Consider the following 17,155-nt stretch of genomic DNA (forward strand, 5'->3'; position numbering starts at 1 on the left):
AGTTGCTGTGAGATTTCAATTTTATGACACGTGAATTGAACCAACATAGTATGTATCATCGATATTATCTTTATCATCATTATGAGGAAGGTGTGCCCAAGGCAGGGGATGAAGGCGGTGATGGGAGGTGTCAAAGGAAAAGGACAGAGAAGTAGAATAATGCCAACAGTTTCCAACTGTCACAGTGTCACCTACCATACCTCGTACATGTTATGGGGACAGGCGCGTGTCATACATCATTTCACTTCTCACAAGCAAAGATGTGGGTCTTGTGTGTTCCCAGTTAACAGAGGAGGAAACTGAGGCCACAACCTGGTAAGCCCAAGATGCAAACCCAGGGCTGTGACGGCCGCTTCCCCAGAGGCTGGTAGTCAACCCACACCTGTCAGGGTCAGACAGCTGCCCCTTTATGGCGGGCACTGCTGTAGGGGTACAGACCCCTGCATCCAGTGCCTTGCAGGGTCTCGGGGGCTCTGGGCGAGGACATATCTGGTTGGACGATGGCGGCCAGGCCCAGCCCCCATCCCAGGCCTTAGCAAAGCCTCAGAATCTGAGACTGACTTCATTACCCTCTCTAAAATTTCCCCCCTCCTATGTCTTCCTAATGCCTATTCCCTAGGATTGACCATGAGGCCACTCCCCGGACAGCACTCCTGCATCAACAGCAGCACCCAGTTCTTCCGCAGTCCATTTCCTAAAGCCCTGCTGAATGGCAGGACCCAAACCTGCCAACTAACTTATACTAGGTTGTGATTGACTATCGTGGCTAAGTTGAGCATTTCCCACCTGTGTTACTCAAGTCGCTCATCATGCAAGATGCTCTGCCAAAATAATAATAATAATAATAATAGTTGTGTGTTGGGGTGCCTGGGTGGTTCAGTCAGTTAAGCGTTCAACCCTTGATTTCTGGTTCAGTCATGATCTCACAGTTCGTGAGTTCGAGCCCTGTGCTGGGCTCTGTGCTGACAGCATGGAGCCTGCTTGGGACGCTCTCTCTCACCTCTCCCTCTGTCCCTCCCCACCTGCTCTCTCTGTCTCTCAAAAATAAATAAATAAACATTTAAAATAATAATAATAATAATTGTTGTGTGGTCAAATTAGTTTGGGAAAGTCTGAATACTCCATTCTCCCTTCCAGACAGTCACAACGCACAATAAACTATCGCAGGCTTGGCGAAGGGCTGCAAAACAGACACCAGTGATGCCCATGCCTTTTCGACGTCATTTTTTTTTTTTCAAGGAACAATGTAACAGCATCTACCAAATGGTCTTTGACGACTCTTAACTGGAGGACTGTGGAGATATGGGGAGAACATCCGTGTCCCCCCAACTCAAATTGATATCCCTTAAAAGAAGGGATTTTTGTCTGTTTCCTTCCCTGTTTGATCCTTAGAACCTATAGTAGAGTTTGGCACATTGTAGATATTTGATACATGTTTGTTGAATGAATGAATGAATGAATGAGTGATATTGGCAGTTGGACAATATCAGCAAGTCTGTGTTCTAATCCCGGCTTTGCCTCTCACGCATTGTATGTCCTTGAGCAAGTCCCTATCCCTCCTGAAGTTTCCATTTCCCTGCAGGTAAACAAAGGATGAGATGATGTGAGAAAGTGGTCCGGGTTCATTCTTCTGCGTGACCCTGTCCAGTTTTGCCAGCACCATTTGCTGAAGAGACTGTCCTTTTTCCATTGGATACTCTTTCCTGCTGCATCAAAGATTAGCTGACCATACATCAGTGGGTCCATTTCTGGGTTCTCTATTCTGTTCATTGATCTTTGTGTCTGCTTTTGTGCCCATACCATACTGTCTTGATGATTACAGCTTTGTAGTATAGCTTAAAGCCTGGAATTGTGATGTCTCCAGCTTTGGTCTTTTTCTTTTTTTTTTTTTTTTTTTAATTTTTTAAATGTCTATTTTTTTTGAGAGAGAGAGACAGAGTGTGAGCAGGGAGGGGCAGAGAGAGAGGGAGACACAGAATCCGAAGCAGGCTCCAGGTTCTGAGCCGTCAGCACAGAGCCCGATGCGGGGCTTGAACCCACAGAGTGCGAAATCATGACCTGAGCCGAAGTCAGACGCATAACTGACTGAATCACCCAGGTGCCCCTTCGGTTTTCTTTTTCAAAATTATTTTGGCTATTTGGGGTCTTTTCTGGTCCTATACAAATTTTAGGATTGTTTGTTCTAGGTCTGTGAGAAATGCTGGTGAGGGATTATACATTCTCACGGGGGCAGTAGCACCCCCAGGAAGGAGGTGAAAATGGTTCTTTGGGAGCAAACAAACAAAAACAACCTTAATTCTTTTTATATATAAAGCACAGATACGCATATAGGACATACACAGATACACATTATATTAAAATTCTGATATAGCTTTGTATTAAATTGTAATATAACTTGTGCCACAAATTTGTATTAAGTTGTAATATAAAATTGGATTAAAATTTCACGGTGGGGTGACAATCAGGAAAAGAATGTCTAAGAAAGACTTTTGGAGTGGGGGTAGGACAATAATGAAGAAAAGGTTGTGAAACACTAGATTTGATATAGAAGGTTCCTTCCAGGTCTGACAGTTTATGAACCTTTGACTCTAGGTGAAGGGGGCGGGGGGTTGGCGGGAAATATCTAAGGGAACAGGAAACAACAAGAACCCAAAGATCCTCAACTTGTGGGGAATAAACCTGGTATTGTGGACTGAAATACTTCCCCCCAGAATTCATACGTCCGAGTCCCAACCCCAGGACCTCAGAAGTAACCGAATTCGGAGAAAAGGTCTTTAAAGAGGTGATTAAGTTGGGCCATTGAGGTGGAGCCCTAACCCAATAGGACTGGGTCCTTCCAAAAAAAGGAAGGGACACCTGGGGCGCACACACAGAGGAAAGGTGAGGACAGACAGGAAGCAGCCACCTGCGAGCCAAGGAAAGAGGCCTCACCAGAAACCACCTCTGATGGCACCTTGATCTTGGACATCAACCTCCAGGACAGCCAGAAATACCTATCCGTTGCTGAAGCTGCCATTTTGCAGGGCTCTGTTCTGGCAAACAGCAAGCAAGATGCCCTTGGCATGTTCGAGGAAGACTCACTGGAGGGACAGGGGGTGAGACGGGCCATGGGAGAGGCAGGTGACGGCCAGCCGGTTAACTAGAAAGATGCTGTTGTGCTGTGTTGTGTTTTGTGTTGTTTTGTGGGGAGGAGGAGAGGAGGCTTTTGAGCAAAGGAGTGACAAGGTCCATTTTCCTTCCATTTTCTTTTTTAATTTTTTTATCTTTATTTTTTAGAGAGAGAGAGAGACAGAGAGAACGCAAGTTGGAAAGGGGCAGAGAGAGAGGGAGACACAGACTCTGAAACAGGCTCCAGGCTCTGAGCTGTCAGCACAGAGCCCGAGGCAGGGCTCGAACTCCGGAACCGCGAGATCTTGACCTGAGCCAAAGTCAGCTGCTTAACTGACTGAGCCCCCCGGGTGCCCCCCCTCACCTCCCACTCTTAGCCACCTGGCATCACTCTCCGGGCCACATACTGGCGCCTCAGACCTGATGACGGGTGTGAACGCTCTGGTTTTGACCTGGGACGTGAAACTACATGGGGTGGGTGGCAGGGGAGGGGGGTGGCTTGGACCCAGTGGGGATGGTAAGAAGTGATTGGATTCTGGTACAGTTTGCAAGGACAGCCTGCAGGATTTGCAATGGATTGGATTAGGGAGTGAGAAAGAGACATGTTATGGATCCCAGCTGGAACCGCGTAGCTTCTGTTTTGATGAGCTGTTTGCAATGCGCGTTTGGATGTCCACGTGGAGGTGCCCGGGAGGCAGTTGGACATTCAGGGATCAAGTTCAGACAAGAGGTGGTCGTAGAAATAAGCACCCAGGAGGGTCTTCGCCCCCCACCCATCTCCTATCACCTGCCCCAGAGTCGTTCTTACCCATCCCAGCCCGGCAGCCCACAGGCTCCCCCCACTCTCCCAGGACATTGTAACCCATGGTGGGTTCATCTGAGAGTAAGGACTTCACGTGCCTTGTTTACCACTCCCTGGGGGGCCTGGCGCGCAGAGGGACCCCAACAAATGCTGGTCTGAATGAACGGCATGATCCAACGAGGGGTTAAGAATTACCCAAGAACAAATGTTCCCAAACACATCCTTCCCCTTCCGGAGCCGGATAATGTTATCTTTTCCAGCAGGCGGCTCGGACCCCACCCTGTCCGGTCTCTGTCCGACTGACTTACAGCAAAGGAAGACACTCCGGAAAAAAGAGCCAGAGGGCTTATGACTGTTAAGGCAATCTACATAATAAAGAACCCAGGGGTGGGGAGAGAGCCGGAGAGAGCACGGAAAGGGAGTTTATTTTTTTGTTTCAGAGACCTCCCTTGGAGGGTAGAGGACTTTAGGGTAGTATGTGAGAAGGAACAGGGTAAAGACAAAAGGAATATGAGAAATGTCGCTAGGGGAGAGAACTGGCCCCCTTCACACGTGGCTTTAAAAAACACAAACTAAGGGGGCGCCTGGGTGGCTCAGTCACTTGATTTCAGCTCAGGTCAGGCTCTGCACTCACTGGGCACAGAGCCTGCTTGGGATCCTCTGTCCCTCTGTTTGGCCCTCCCCCACTGGCTGGCCGTCCCGCTCACTCACGCTCTCTCTCTCTCTCTCTCTCAAAAATAAGTTAACATTAAAAACATAAAAAATAAAACACTTGTGTACTAGGAACAATTTAGCAGGAAGATAGCAATCATCAATGTAAGTTCACAGACGGGTGCCTGGCTGGCTCTGTTGGTGCAGCATGTGACTCTTTGTCTCAGGGTTGTGAGTTCAAGCCTCACGTTGGATGAACAGATTAGTTTTAAGAAAACACACACACGCACACACGCACACACACACGCACACACACCTAATAACAGAGTATCAACATTCTGGAAAAAAGAAAAAAATCAGGAAACAAAAATGGATAAAACTAAAGGGAGAAACAGATAAATCCAGGTTATAGTAGGAGATATTAACAACCCTCTCTCAGTGATTGATAAAAATCTGAGTTAAAAAAAATCAGCAAAGTGGCGCCTGGGTGGCTCAGTCAGGTAACTGTCTGACTCAGGCTCAGGTCATGATCTCGAGATTTGTGAGTTCGAGCCCCGCATCGGGCTCTGTGCTGACAGCTCAGAGCCTGGAGCCTGCTTCAGATTCTGTGTCTCGCTCTCTTGCTGTCCTTCCCCTGCTCGTGCTCTGCCTCTCTCTCTCTCTCTCTCTCTCTCAAAAATAAGCATTAAATTTTTTTTAATAAAATAAAATCAGCAAAAATGTACAAAAATCTAACCCGCATTTGCCAAAAACACTAACCAACCTCAGCTTGACCTAATCGACACTGACAGAACGCTATACCCAACAACTGCAAACCTTAAACAATTCTCAAGTATACATCCAAGTTTATCCAAAACAGACCATTTGCTGGATGATAAAATAAGTCTGGATTCATTTCAAAGTCTTGCAATCTTATATCGTTCCAATTTTAGTATGTGTACTGCCAAAGAGAGCATGGGTGTTGAAATCTCATACACTGTATTCTCTGACCACAGGGACTTGATAACAGAGCAATAACAATAAAATATCTAGAAAATCCCAAAGGGATAACATGCCTTTATTAAAGGCATGTTCTTATTAAAGAACCCATGGGTCAAAGAAGAAATCACAAGGGAAAACAGAAAATACCCGACTGAATGATAATGGAGACACGTCCAATTCAAATCTGGGGGGAGCATCCAAAGCTGTGCTCATAGGGCAATTGATAGCTCTAAAATGAATATATGGCAGGGGGTGGGGAACAGGGCCCAAAATTAATGACCCAAGAGACTACCCTTAAAAGCTACAGATGTGGGGCCACCTGGGTGGCTCCGTCAATTGAGCATCTGACTTCGGCTAAGGTCATGATCTCGCTGTTCCCGAGTTCAAGCCCCGCGTTGGGCTCTGCGCTGACAGCTCAGAGCCTGGAGCCTGCTTTGGCTTCTGTGTCATCCTCTCTGTTTCTGCCCCTCCCCTGCTTGCACTCTGTGTCTCTCTCAAAAATAAATAGACATTTAAAAAAAAAAAAAGAAGAAGCTACAGATGTGGAGAATAAAGTAAACCCAAAGTAAATAGAAGCAAGGAAATACTGAAGAGAAGAGTAAAGCTGAATGAAGGAAGACGCAGGCAAATGATCAAGCACACCAACCAAGCAAAAGACCGGTTCTTTGAAAGGATTAATAACGTTGGAAAGCACAAGCTAACACTAGACCTTCTTTTTTATTACTTTTTGTTTTTCGTGCTGACTGTGCATGAACTGGCTCACATGGGTGCTGGGCTCACACGGGGCACAGGGGGAGGCAGAGGAGAGGGCACGGAAGGACCACCACAGCTCCTCCGTCCAGACAAGCACGCGTTGGCTCCTCAGCGCCGGTCCCCCCCTGCTCACTGCTGGATCCTGCGGACGCTTTGCACCTGGAAGGTCTGGGCGTGCGAGCCCCACTCTCGGAAATGCTTGTAGTCGCCCGAGTGGTGATCACACTCCAGCACATACTGAAAGCCTCGGTAGCCGGGAAACTGGGAGCAAACCCAGCTGGGAAAGGGAAGAGGCAAACGGTTACCCTAGAGAGGCATCAGCGAGGTGAGCACACGGGGGACGAAGGGACTCGCTACAGACACATTTCAGCCATCCTGGCCTCCCTTCAGTGCCCGGAATGTGCCCTGCTCCCCCCACTACTGGGCCTTTGATCATGCTGTTCCCTCTGCCAAGAACACCATTCCAGCCATTCTTTGCCTGGCCCCCCGCCAAGTTGTATTTATCCTCTGGGTCTCAGCTTGTTCTGAGGACTTGCTCTCCAAATCAGGCCACACAGTCCCTTATGGGTCCTGGGTAGTTCTCGTATAATTAGACAGTTATCAGATTATTTGTAAAATGTCAGCCTCCTCCGCCAGCAGGTGAGCTCCTAGGTGTAGGGGTGTATGTGCCTCGTTCATTGGGATTTCTGATTCCTAGTGCAATGCCCAGCACAGAGGAGGGGCTAATAACTATGGAGGGAAGGAAGGAAGGAAGGAAGGAAGGAAGGAAGGAGAAAGGGAGGGAATCCTATTCCTTTCCCTCCTTCCTTAGCCAGAAGCCCTTCCAAGGAAACGGGCTACGTTGTTTCAATTCATCGACCCCTACATTGTTCAGGACCGGTCAAGACTCAGTGTCTCACTTTCTGAGCTTCTCTTTCTTCTTTGGCAAGAGAGAAGTGGACCCAAGAACCACAAGAGGTTCATCCCACTCACAACAAGATCCTCTGACGGTTCCTGAGAAAACTTAAAACCAAAAACCAAAACCAAACAAACAAAAGCCCTCCCACCTTCACCCCTGCCAAGAGCCAAAGGGCGCCTAGAAGGGGGCGGTATCGTCCTCCCCAAGTGAAGACCTCACATGTCAGGCCTCACCTGCCAGCCCCTGCGGGAAAGGGTGGGAAGGGTCAGTCCGTCCTGGGCTAGATTTGGTCACCCAGCTGCTGCTGACGTGGAACACGGTGCTTGAGCCACACCGTTTTCTTTATGGCTGGACATCCCTTCTCTCCTCTTCTGGGGAGAGACCCCTGCCACCCTACGCTACCTCCCACTCAACGTGGGAAAATGCTCATTTGGTGAAGACCATGTGACCGTTCCTAGCCAGTTAGACCACCCCCTTCCTGCAGCATGACGATTGGTTCAGAGTTGAGCACATGACCCAAATCGGCCCAATGAGAGCCTTTCTGAGAACGTTGGGTGGAATCACTGAAAAGAGGCGCCCTTCCTGGGGCGGGCTGGAGTAAGAAGCTTCACTGTTGTCTTTGCATGGGGAGAGCTTGCCTGAGATTATAGCCCCAGTGAGACAGACAGAACAGGAAAGAGAGAGCCCTGCTGTAGCACCTGGATCCAGCCATGCCTGAAGCTAGTTACAAGGGTCAATAAATATCCTTTGGGAACAATGTCAGGTTGATACGGGAATCTGCCACTTGCAACCCCACAAATTCCGCCTGATACCTCCCTGTGCCTGAGTGTCCTCCTCCGGATTGTGAGCGTCAGAGCCCCAAAGCCCCAGCACACAGTTTTCACAAGAGATGTCCCTGTCCCACCCAACAGCCTCTCCTTCCCCGCCAGGCAGAGCCTTGGATTCACTTACGCCCCCGAGTGGACATGGAAGGAGCCCACTTCATTGCCATCCCAGCCCATGGCCTGGAGGGAGGGGTAGTCATCACTCAGCTCGCCTTTCCTGCCCAGAAAGTTCTCTTGCTCGAAGATGGTCAGCCTCGAGTCACGATGGTTCTGTAGGCAAAGGAAACTGTCAGGCCACCAGACACCCAGCTGAGAACCAAGGAGCCCCTGCTAAGCCCCTGCCCTTGACCCCCACCCCCATCAGCCTTCCTTGCAAATGTTTTGGAAGGGCAGTAAGGCAGCAAGCACCAGAAACCTTACAAGGGTATAGCATTTGCCTTTCCAGAAATGTACACAAAGAAAAAGAAAGGAAGGAAAGGAGGAAGGAAGGAAGGAAAGAAATGGAAAGAAAGAAAGAAAGAAAGAAAGAAAGAAAGAAAGAAAGAGATGGAGGGAGGAAAGGAAAAGAAAGAAAGAAAGAAAGAAAGAAAGAAAGAGATGGAGGGAGGAAAGGAAAAGGAAAGAAAGAAAGAAAGAAAGAAAGAAAGAGAAAGAAAGAAAGAAAAGAAAGAAATGGAGGGAGGAAGGAAGGGAAAGAAAGAAAGAAAGAAAGAAAGAAAGAAAGAAAGAAAGAGATGGAGGGAGGAAAGGAAAAGGAAAGGAAAGTAAAAGAGAAAAAGAAGGATCAACCTGAACATCCCACTAGGGGATCCGGTGGTAGACGGAGGTAAGAAGAGGACTGTTGAGATCTGGGTTCAAATCCTGACTCTCCATGTACCAGCTTGGACATGTCACACAACGTTTCTCCCCTTTGGCCGTACCCCTAAAATGAAGCTAACCTCCTCTCCTTGTCAGGTTCGTTTGGAGGGCAAAATGAAATCGGAAGCTGTAAACTGTGTGAAATCAGGGATAGCATCTGCCACAGTCCACCATGGGTCCCTATATCGGCACAGCGCCTGGGCCATTGTGGAATAAATACATGAGCAAATGAGCTTACTCACACCCTGAGACACTAGGGAGCCATGAACAGCGATGCTGTCAAAGAGATTTCATCACCCAGGAGGATGACTGTGATGTATTTGCCCAGGGAGAAAAGCTGGCTTCCAAGCCTGACGTTCGTTGTGATTCCATCTTTATAACAAAGTTACGAGTGGGCCTAGATACAGAGATATAGACAATATAGGCGTACAGATACAGACACAGATGTCAGTATCGATTGGGACAGGCAGAATCTGTGGGTAACAAACAAGACCAAAGGAAGTCTCCAGCACCTTTACCACCGGGCTTCTGTCTCAGAGGTGTGGAGATAAGAGACTTTTCTTACTCTGCCATATCAGGTGTTTTCCTGAACTCTGGATGATCAATGATTTTTAAATTAATAAAAGTTGCCTTTGGAGAAAAACAATACACCTTTTCGAGCTTTGGCTGTTTCGTCTGTAAGATGGGGATAACGGTGCCTACCTCCACCCCCGACTCCATAAACAGTAGCTAAAGCATACAGTCAGAAACACTGGTAAGGAATCAGGAGCAAGAAATAGAACCTTCCTCCCCATCTTATCTGCCAGTATCCCCGAGTCATGAAAAGAGGGGCACCAAACACACAGAGGCTCAAATCTTAACCAAAGTCGCCAAGGGCACAACGTTTGCACCTGTCTCTGACCAGATGTTACCCATTCTTCTTCCCCACGAAATGGCCCCACTTCCAGATGAAGAAACTGAGGCTCAGAGAAGGAAGGGAAGCCATGTCACACGGAAGTGACAGGAAGATGGGGGTGCCCGGGTGGCTCAGTGGGTTAAGCGTCCAATTTTGGCTCAGGTCATGATCTCACAGTCAGTGAGTTTGAGCCCCGTGTTGGGTTCTGTGCTGACAGCTCGGAGCCTGGAGCCTGCTTCGGATTTGGTGTCTCCCTCTCTCTCTGCCCCTCTCCCACTTATGCTCTCTCTCTGTCTCTCTGTCTGTCTGTCTGTCTCTCTCTCAAAAATAAATAAACGTTAAAAAAATTTTTTAAGTGACAAGAGGATGTGAACTCTGGCATATTCTGTTCCCAAGTCCCCACTGGGACGAGGTGGTGGCAGGACTCACAGCGCAGGTCACAGGTCGGAAGGAGGTGAGCCTGTCGGCTGGGTAGGCAGTGTTGCCGCTCCAGGCATCCCAGGACGGATACTCGCCCCGCTCCAGCACGTACTGCTGCCCTTGGAAGCCAGCGTGCTCGTAACCTACCCACCTGCAGACAGAGGGCAGAGAGAGCAGGAGGTAAGAGACCATTCGCCCCAAGTGCAAGATCAGTGGTTATCATTTAGGAGGCATTTTTAGTTGTCACGCTGGGAGGAGGGAGGAGAGGTTGTCTGCAGGTAGAGGCTAGACATGCTGCGACACATCCCGAACGCAGAGGACAGCCCCCATAACACAAGTATCAGGCTCCGGACACCCACTGTGCTCAGGTGAAGAAACCTAGTCCAGACCCTGTAGTCCACTGCCTTGCTGTGTGTCCCTCGGGTGGGGGAACTGCTCTGTGCCGGTGCCTGACCATCTTGCATGCGGTCCTCTGGGCCGTGGAGACACGGCTTGATCACAGGCTGACCTAAGCCTTGATGGGATTCCTTGTGATCCTCCAGGAACGCGGGGAGACAGGCAGTCTTGTGAGGAGCGGCCAAGGACCATTCCCACCCGCCTCCCTTTCTTGAGAAAGCTTCCATGAGACGATTACTCTCGGGGTCCCTTGAGACATGGGACTGTCCACTGCCCTCCACCCTGCAGGGTCTAGCAGCGAGCCCCAGCCGAAGCGTGGAGCAGCTCCCCAACAGCGGGGCGCCCACCGCACTTGCTGTCACCTGGCCCCTTCTGGCGTCATCCTGTGGGACCTGAGACGCGGCTGCCACCATGATGCCCTTGCTTTCGCTGTCTGCATAAGAAACAAGCTGTCGCATGTAAGTAATGAACCTGAGGTTATTGTCTCCTCCCTGGCAAAGCCTAGCAGTTTGCTGGACACAGCCCTGGACAGGTCGCCGCTCCCATCTGACCCTCAGTTCCCCATCTGTGCAGAGCAGAAGCTAGAAGAGTGTTTCCCCGGGTGTGAGGTGCATAAATACCACCCCAGATGACCTCCATGGCACTCACAGGCATAGTCTAAAGTGACTCTGAATCACTTAGAACCTTGTTCTCCTTTCAAGCTACTTCCCAAACTTTTAGAAACTTCCATCTACTCTCGTAGCCACTAGCCCCATGTAGCTAATTAAATTCACACTTCTATTAAGTTAAATTAAAATTTTAGTTTTGGGGATGCCTGGGTGACTCAGTCGGTTAAGGGTCTGACTTCAGCTCAGGTCACGATCTCACGGTCCGTGAGTTTGAGCCCCGCGTCAGGCTCTGTACTGACAGCTCAGAGCCCGGAGCCTGCTTCAGATTCTGTGTCTCCCTCTCTCTCTGCTCCTCCCCTGTCGCACCCTGTCTCTCAAAAACGAATAAATGTTAAAAATTTTTTTCAGTCCTTTAGTCACACTGGCTCCAAATAAGTTCCCAATGGCCATATGTGGCTTTCAATTTACACAAAAGAGGACATTTCAGACCCAACACTTGGTTTGAAAGATCTGCCCCTACAGGGCTGCCTCATCCAGTGGGCAGGCTCTGCATGAACGTTGCCTTCTGCATTTGGGCAGTGCACAACCTGCTTAACCTTATACCACTCCCCAGCACTTCAAACCCAAGGAAGGCACACCGGTACCGTTAGAGTCTGGGAAGTTAGGGCCTAGAACACCCCTTTCTAGATCCCTTCCTGTCCGCCCCCATCCCAACTCAGATCCGCCCCCGCCACCCCCAGCCCAGACTCACGCTCCGCTCAGCACTTTCAAAGATCGCACAGTCTCAAAGCCAAGCTCCAGCACACTGGGGCACTCTGCCGTAAACTCATGCCTCCGGCCCTGGAAGCCCTCTTCATCCCACACCACGATCTGTGACAGAGGGAAAAGGTGAAGACTAGCCTCAATCAGAGTCCGGTGGGGGGGGTGAGGGACGAGGACCTCACCCCAGGCCTAGGGGGCGGGGGTGGGGCAGGGATCGCAAACTCAGATGTCTCCGGGAGCCAGGTGGGTGAAGAGGGCGAGGGCCGCACCCTGGAAAGCACAGACCCCGCCAAGGGGTGGTCTCAGCTCAGCGCCACCTATTTTTTGCCACCTGGAGATGCCGGCCAGATTTTCCAGTGTCTCAAGACCATCGCTATATCTGGACTCTTCTGTGGGCCCTCTAGGTGTTTAAAGGCTGATTTGGAAACAAACGCATTTTAACACAGAGGAGGCCGAAGAAACCGTGCCCAGAGACTGTGTGCAGTCACCTGTTTGCCACTGTGTAACGGTTAAATCTGGGGGCCAGAAGACCCAAGTGCGATTCGAGACCCCTGTGTGTAACCTTGGGCCAGCCCGTTCCCCTCTTTGGGCCTTGATTGCATGCTCTACAAAATGGGCTCTCATAACATGGCCCCAGCGTGAGGTGGGGATTCAGGGGAGGAGGACCGAGGGGGTCGCCCATCTCTGCGGCCCCACCCCCACTCCTCAGACAGCACCCTGTGGGTCTGCCTACCTTCCAATGTCCTGTGGTCTTGGTGCACTGCAGGGCCATGTTGCCAGCTTCCTAGGCAAGAGAAGAACATGATAAGCTTCTGGCCCGCCCCTCTGCTGTCCCTCTGGATGCTACAGTCTCGTTTGGGCAGGGTCGGGAGCCAGATGGCGTCCAGATGCGACGGGGCCCTCTCCTCTTCCCATCTGTGACTAACATCATCTCCCTTACTTCCATTCTACACACCATCTCACAACTCACCATTCCGGGTCCCATTGCCTCTGAGCCCTGCTCGGTATTAATTTATCTGCTCACTACGGGAAATTCTGCGCGGCTGCCAGTGGGATGCATCACTCTAGCAAATGCCAGCGTGCTAAGTTTGAGAGAGCCCCCTCCCCGCAAGAGGACACCTGACCCAAAGAGGCGACTCTCACGGTGGCCATTGAGGCAACGGGACTGTAGGAATAATTCTGCTTTTAAATGAAGGTAGTAGGTATTGGCCTTGATGTCTGGGGCCTGACCTTGGTTAAGGTGAGGATGACCTTCAGCATGGCACAGTGACATCCCCAGGATGGGAGACCTGGCCTCCCCACCTCCCACAGTGCTCGCTCGGAACGTGGATCCCACCCTTTCTCCAAGCCTGGGACTTACCAAGACGGACCCAGAGAATATGCCAGAACATGCGGGGACCAGCCGAGGTCAGGCTCTTATAGGCAGGGAGGGGAGAGGGCCCCTGGGAGACAAAGCTCGGACTCAGCATGTGAGCCGCCGAAACAAAAGCCAGTCCTGGCTGAAGTCCCAACTGAGAGGTGTCAGCAGCGTTGCCTACAGCTGGAAGGGAGAGGGTCAGGTGGCCTCCCTCAGGGATCAGCCATGAAGAAGAGAAGAAGGGGAAGTTCTACCTTAATCAGCTCCATGAGACTCCTGATTGGAGCAGGAGAATGAGCACTGGACAAGGAGTCCAAAACCCTCACCCTTCCTAGCCGTGTGACCTGGGGCAGGTCATTTTGCCTCCATTTCTGCCTATAAAACGGGACAAGAATAAACTATATCACGGGGTTGTTGTGAGGTTATGTAACATGCCTACCACAGGGAAAACGTTCATCAAATGTCTGTACATTTCCTCCTCCCCCACCCCCTCCTCTTCCAGTAGGGGTATTCAGGGAAGGCTTCATGTCAGAGGTGGCATTTAGCAAGACTCTGAAGGCAGGCACGAGACTCTGAAGGGCGAGGAGGATGTATACAAAGTGAGCTCCAGGGAATGCTTTTTCTAAGCAAAGTGTAGAGGTGGGAACTTGGGAGCATATGTGCGAGGAAGAGCCAGTAGCCCAATTGAGCTGGAGTTCCAGGACCCTGAAAGAGGGAGCCCGGCACGAAAGGCAGGCAGGGGCCAAGATCTCCAGGACCCACAGAGTTCAAAGAGGAGTCCAGATGGTTCTGTAGGCAGAATAAAGGAGCTGGTGGGTGTGAACGCTGCTGTGCAAATAAACCTGTCAGATATCCAGGGGGGGTAAGATTTGCTTTGGGTAACCCGTCTCCACACTCCCACCCTCCGAGGGCTGACCCAAGAGGGGCCACTGACAGCGGAGAACGAGTGTGGCTGGAAACCAGATCGCTCTGGGTGAAATCCAGCCCTGCCTCTTAACATCTGGGTGACCTGGAGGATGTCTGATCTCAAGTTCATGGCCTACAAAATGGCAACATTAACTCCCTCCAGGGCTGGTTAGAGGCAGCCTTATCAAATGCGTGACTCTGATGAAGGGCTATCACGAAAGATAAAAGGCCAGGGACGCAACCTCTGCGGCCGAGCAGCCTGGGTCCGCACCTCCCTTTACGGGCTGGAAAACTTGAGCGTGTGGCTTAATCTCTCTGAGCCTCAGTTTCCCCGTGTACAAAATGGGTATGAAGAATAAATTGGGCTCAGCCTAAGAGATAGGGGTAATGTGCAGATAAATGTGATTACCCACGAACAACACTTGCCGCTCCTGAACTGAAACACAGAAAGTGTTATGCACCTCCTCACTGTCATTATCATTGCTAATAATAAAGGTGATTACTATGAAGATACCCATACCCCCGTGTTTATTGCAGTGTTATTCACAACAGCCAACACGTGGGGAAACCCAAGTGTCCACCAACGGATGAACGGATCAAGACGTGGCGTACAAACATGGGTATGACTCAGCCATGAGCAAGAAGAAAGTTCCGCCATTTGCAATAGACAGAGAAACACAAATACCGTATGATATCACTTATATAACATGAGATCTGCCAAAAAAAAACAAAAAAAAACCCCTCATAGAAACAGAGAGTAAAGTGGTGTTCCAGGGCTTGGCCGGTGGGGGACACAGGGAGATGTTGTTCAAAGGGGGCAAACCCCCCTTGTAAGATTAAGAAGTCTAGGGACCTAGCATGATGATTGCACCTAATGATATTCCATCACATACTTGGATGTTGCTAAGAGAGTAGATCCTACCTGTTCTCAAGCACAAACAAAACAAAACAAAACAAAACAGCAACACACGCCCGTGCATCAAATCAATACACTGAGCACCTTATACTTACACAAAGTTATGTGTCAATTACAGCTCAATAAAGCTGCAAAAATGACTTCCTATTAAATAATTCTTCGTGGAGCGGGGGGGGGGGGGGGCGCCTGGGCGGCTCAGTGGGTTAAATGCCCAACTCTTGATTTCATCTCAGGTCATGCATGATCTCAAGGTTCGTAAGTTCGACCCCCAAGTCAGGCTCTGCGCTGACAGTGCGGAACCTGCTTGGGATTCTTTCTCTCTTCCTCTCTCTCTGCTCCTCCCCTGCTCATGCGTTCTGTCTCAAAATAAATAAATAAACTTTGACATATATATATCACTATATACATGAATATACATCACTATATACATGAATACAAGATATACATGAATATACATGAATATACATCATGAATATACATCATGAATATACATGAATATATATCACTATATACATGAATACAAGAATTCTTCATGGAAAAGCAGGAGTACATTGCTTTCAAGAGCTTGGGTTGAAGAATTAAAAAGAAGTAACTCCCAATTCCATTTCATGGATGAGCTCCCAGGCTGAGAACGGAGAAAAGGATTCGCCTTGGTTTCCTCATCTGTAAACAGGATGCATCCCAGAGACAGCCCCTCATAGTGAGGCTTGCGGGACCCAAGTCAGTAAAAATGCTCAGGGTGTAGCCACCCAGCATGGGGGGCCATCCCCTACCTCTACCCCCACTCTTTGGCAGGGGGCCCATTGCCACGAGGGAGCATGGAACTCTCCCAGACAGCCTGGCCTTGAAGCCCAGACCTGTGGGTGGTTCCCCCCGCCCCCCACCCCAGCCGCAGGCATCTTGGCCCCTGTTCCAGTGGCTGCCCCATCTTGTGGTTCCTGCCCCCCCTCCTAGGCCTTGGCCGAGGATGAAAGGCTGAGAGAGAGGCTGGGAAGTGAGGGGACGTTGGGTGGGGGGGTGGAGGGGCAGCCGGCAGAGCTGGCCCCAGGCCAGCGTGATCTCCAGGCGGAGCTGAGTTCCGTGGGGCCTGGGTCCCTGGACCCCCCACACAGGGGGCAGGAACCCATGCTGTCACCACTACCTGGGGCCAGGGGGCCAGGCTGCAGGCTGACCCAGCTCAGCAGTTTCCCCCCCCCAGCAGTACCATGTGTTCACCCTCCGTGACCTTGGGGAAGTCACCTGTTCCGGCTGGGCCTCAGTCTCCCCGTTTGCAAAAGGAAGGAATTGGAAGATGTGACTTCTGGTGTCTGTTCCGTTTTTCTGAGTTTTTCTTGCTCTATTTTGCCTTCTGTCTCTTCCCCTTCACCGTCCGTCTCCCCCACTGCTGCTCTGCATTTCTGTCTCCGTCTCTCTCTGTGCCTCTCCACTTCTCCCAGCCAGTCACCCTGGTTCTCTCCCTCACCCTGGTTCCCCTATTTCCCCCTGTGCCCCAGCTTGCATCATGAGCCATTGGTGGGACCATTTAGTCCCCCCCCAAATTGACTGGGGGTGCCTCTGTGCCAGTGCTGGGATCCAGCAGAGGACAAGAAGGGAGTGGGGTTCGGGGTTTCCCCAAAGAAGCTCCCAGATGGCAGTCGTGTTCCTGGCCACCAGCTCTGTCCCCGGGGTCAGCTTAGGGCAGGGAGGGGGCAGTGGGGGGACTTCTACAGGCAGGTCAGGGAAGAGTGGAGGAGGAATCTGGGCTCAATGTGGATAGAGGAACAGGACTCAGGCTTTGAACCTTCAACAGGCCTGAGCACAGCCTGACGTCTATACTGAGGGCAGAAAGTCAGGCCAGAGCCAAGATCAGATGGCAGGAGAATGAAGCACACAGGCCCCCGGGGCAGCCGGTTTGGGCCGGTTCCTGCCTCCGACCTCTCTTTCAGAGAGCTGGGCTCATCTGTGAAATGGGCATTGAAAGTACCAGATAAGATGGGCTGCCCTGGGGCTTGACCAAGATGGCAGGAGTCGTGCTTTTGGT

The 17,155-nt window shown here is 50.5% G+C and overlaps 1 protein-coding gene across 1 annotated transcript; it reads right to left on the reverse strand.

The window, feature by feature from the left end:
- Positions 1-6,319: 6,319 nt before the first annotated feature.
- CRYBA4 (crystallin beta A4) lies at positions 6,320-13,299 on the reverse strand. The gene is made up of 6 exons (XM_047828412.1): positions 13,187-13,299; positions 12,690-12,740; positions 11,946-12,064; positions 10,200-10,341; positions 8,145-8,287; positions 6,320-6,572 (listed from the first exon to the last, which is right to left on the reverse strand). Exons 1-6 carry the CDS (start codon positions 13,214-13,216, stop codon positions 6,425-6,427), a joined length of 633 nt encoding a protein of 210 aa, XP_047684368.1. The 5' UTR covers positions 13,217-13,299; the 3' UTR covers positions 6,320-6,424.
- Between the last annotated feature and the right edge of the window lie 3,856 nt (positions 13,300-17,155).

This window comes from Prionailurus viverrinus, chromosome D3, assembly GCF_022837055.1.
Source record: "Prionailurus viverrinus isolate Anna chromosome D3, UM_Priviv_1.0, whole genome shotgun sequence".
NCBI lineage: Eukaryota > Metazoa > Chordata > Mammalia > Carnivora > Felidae > Prionailurus > Prionailurus viverrinus.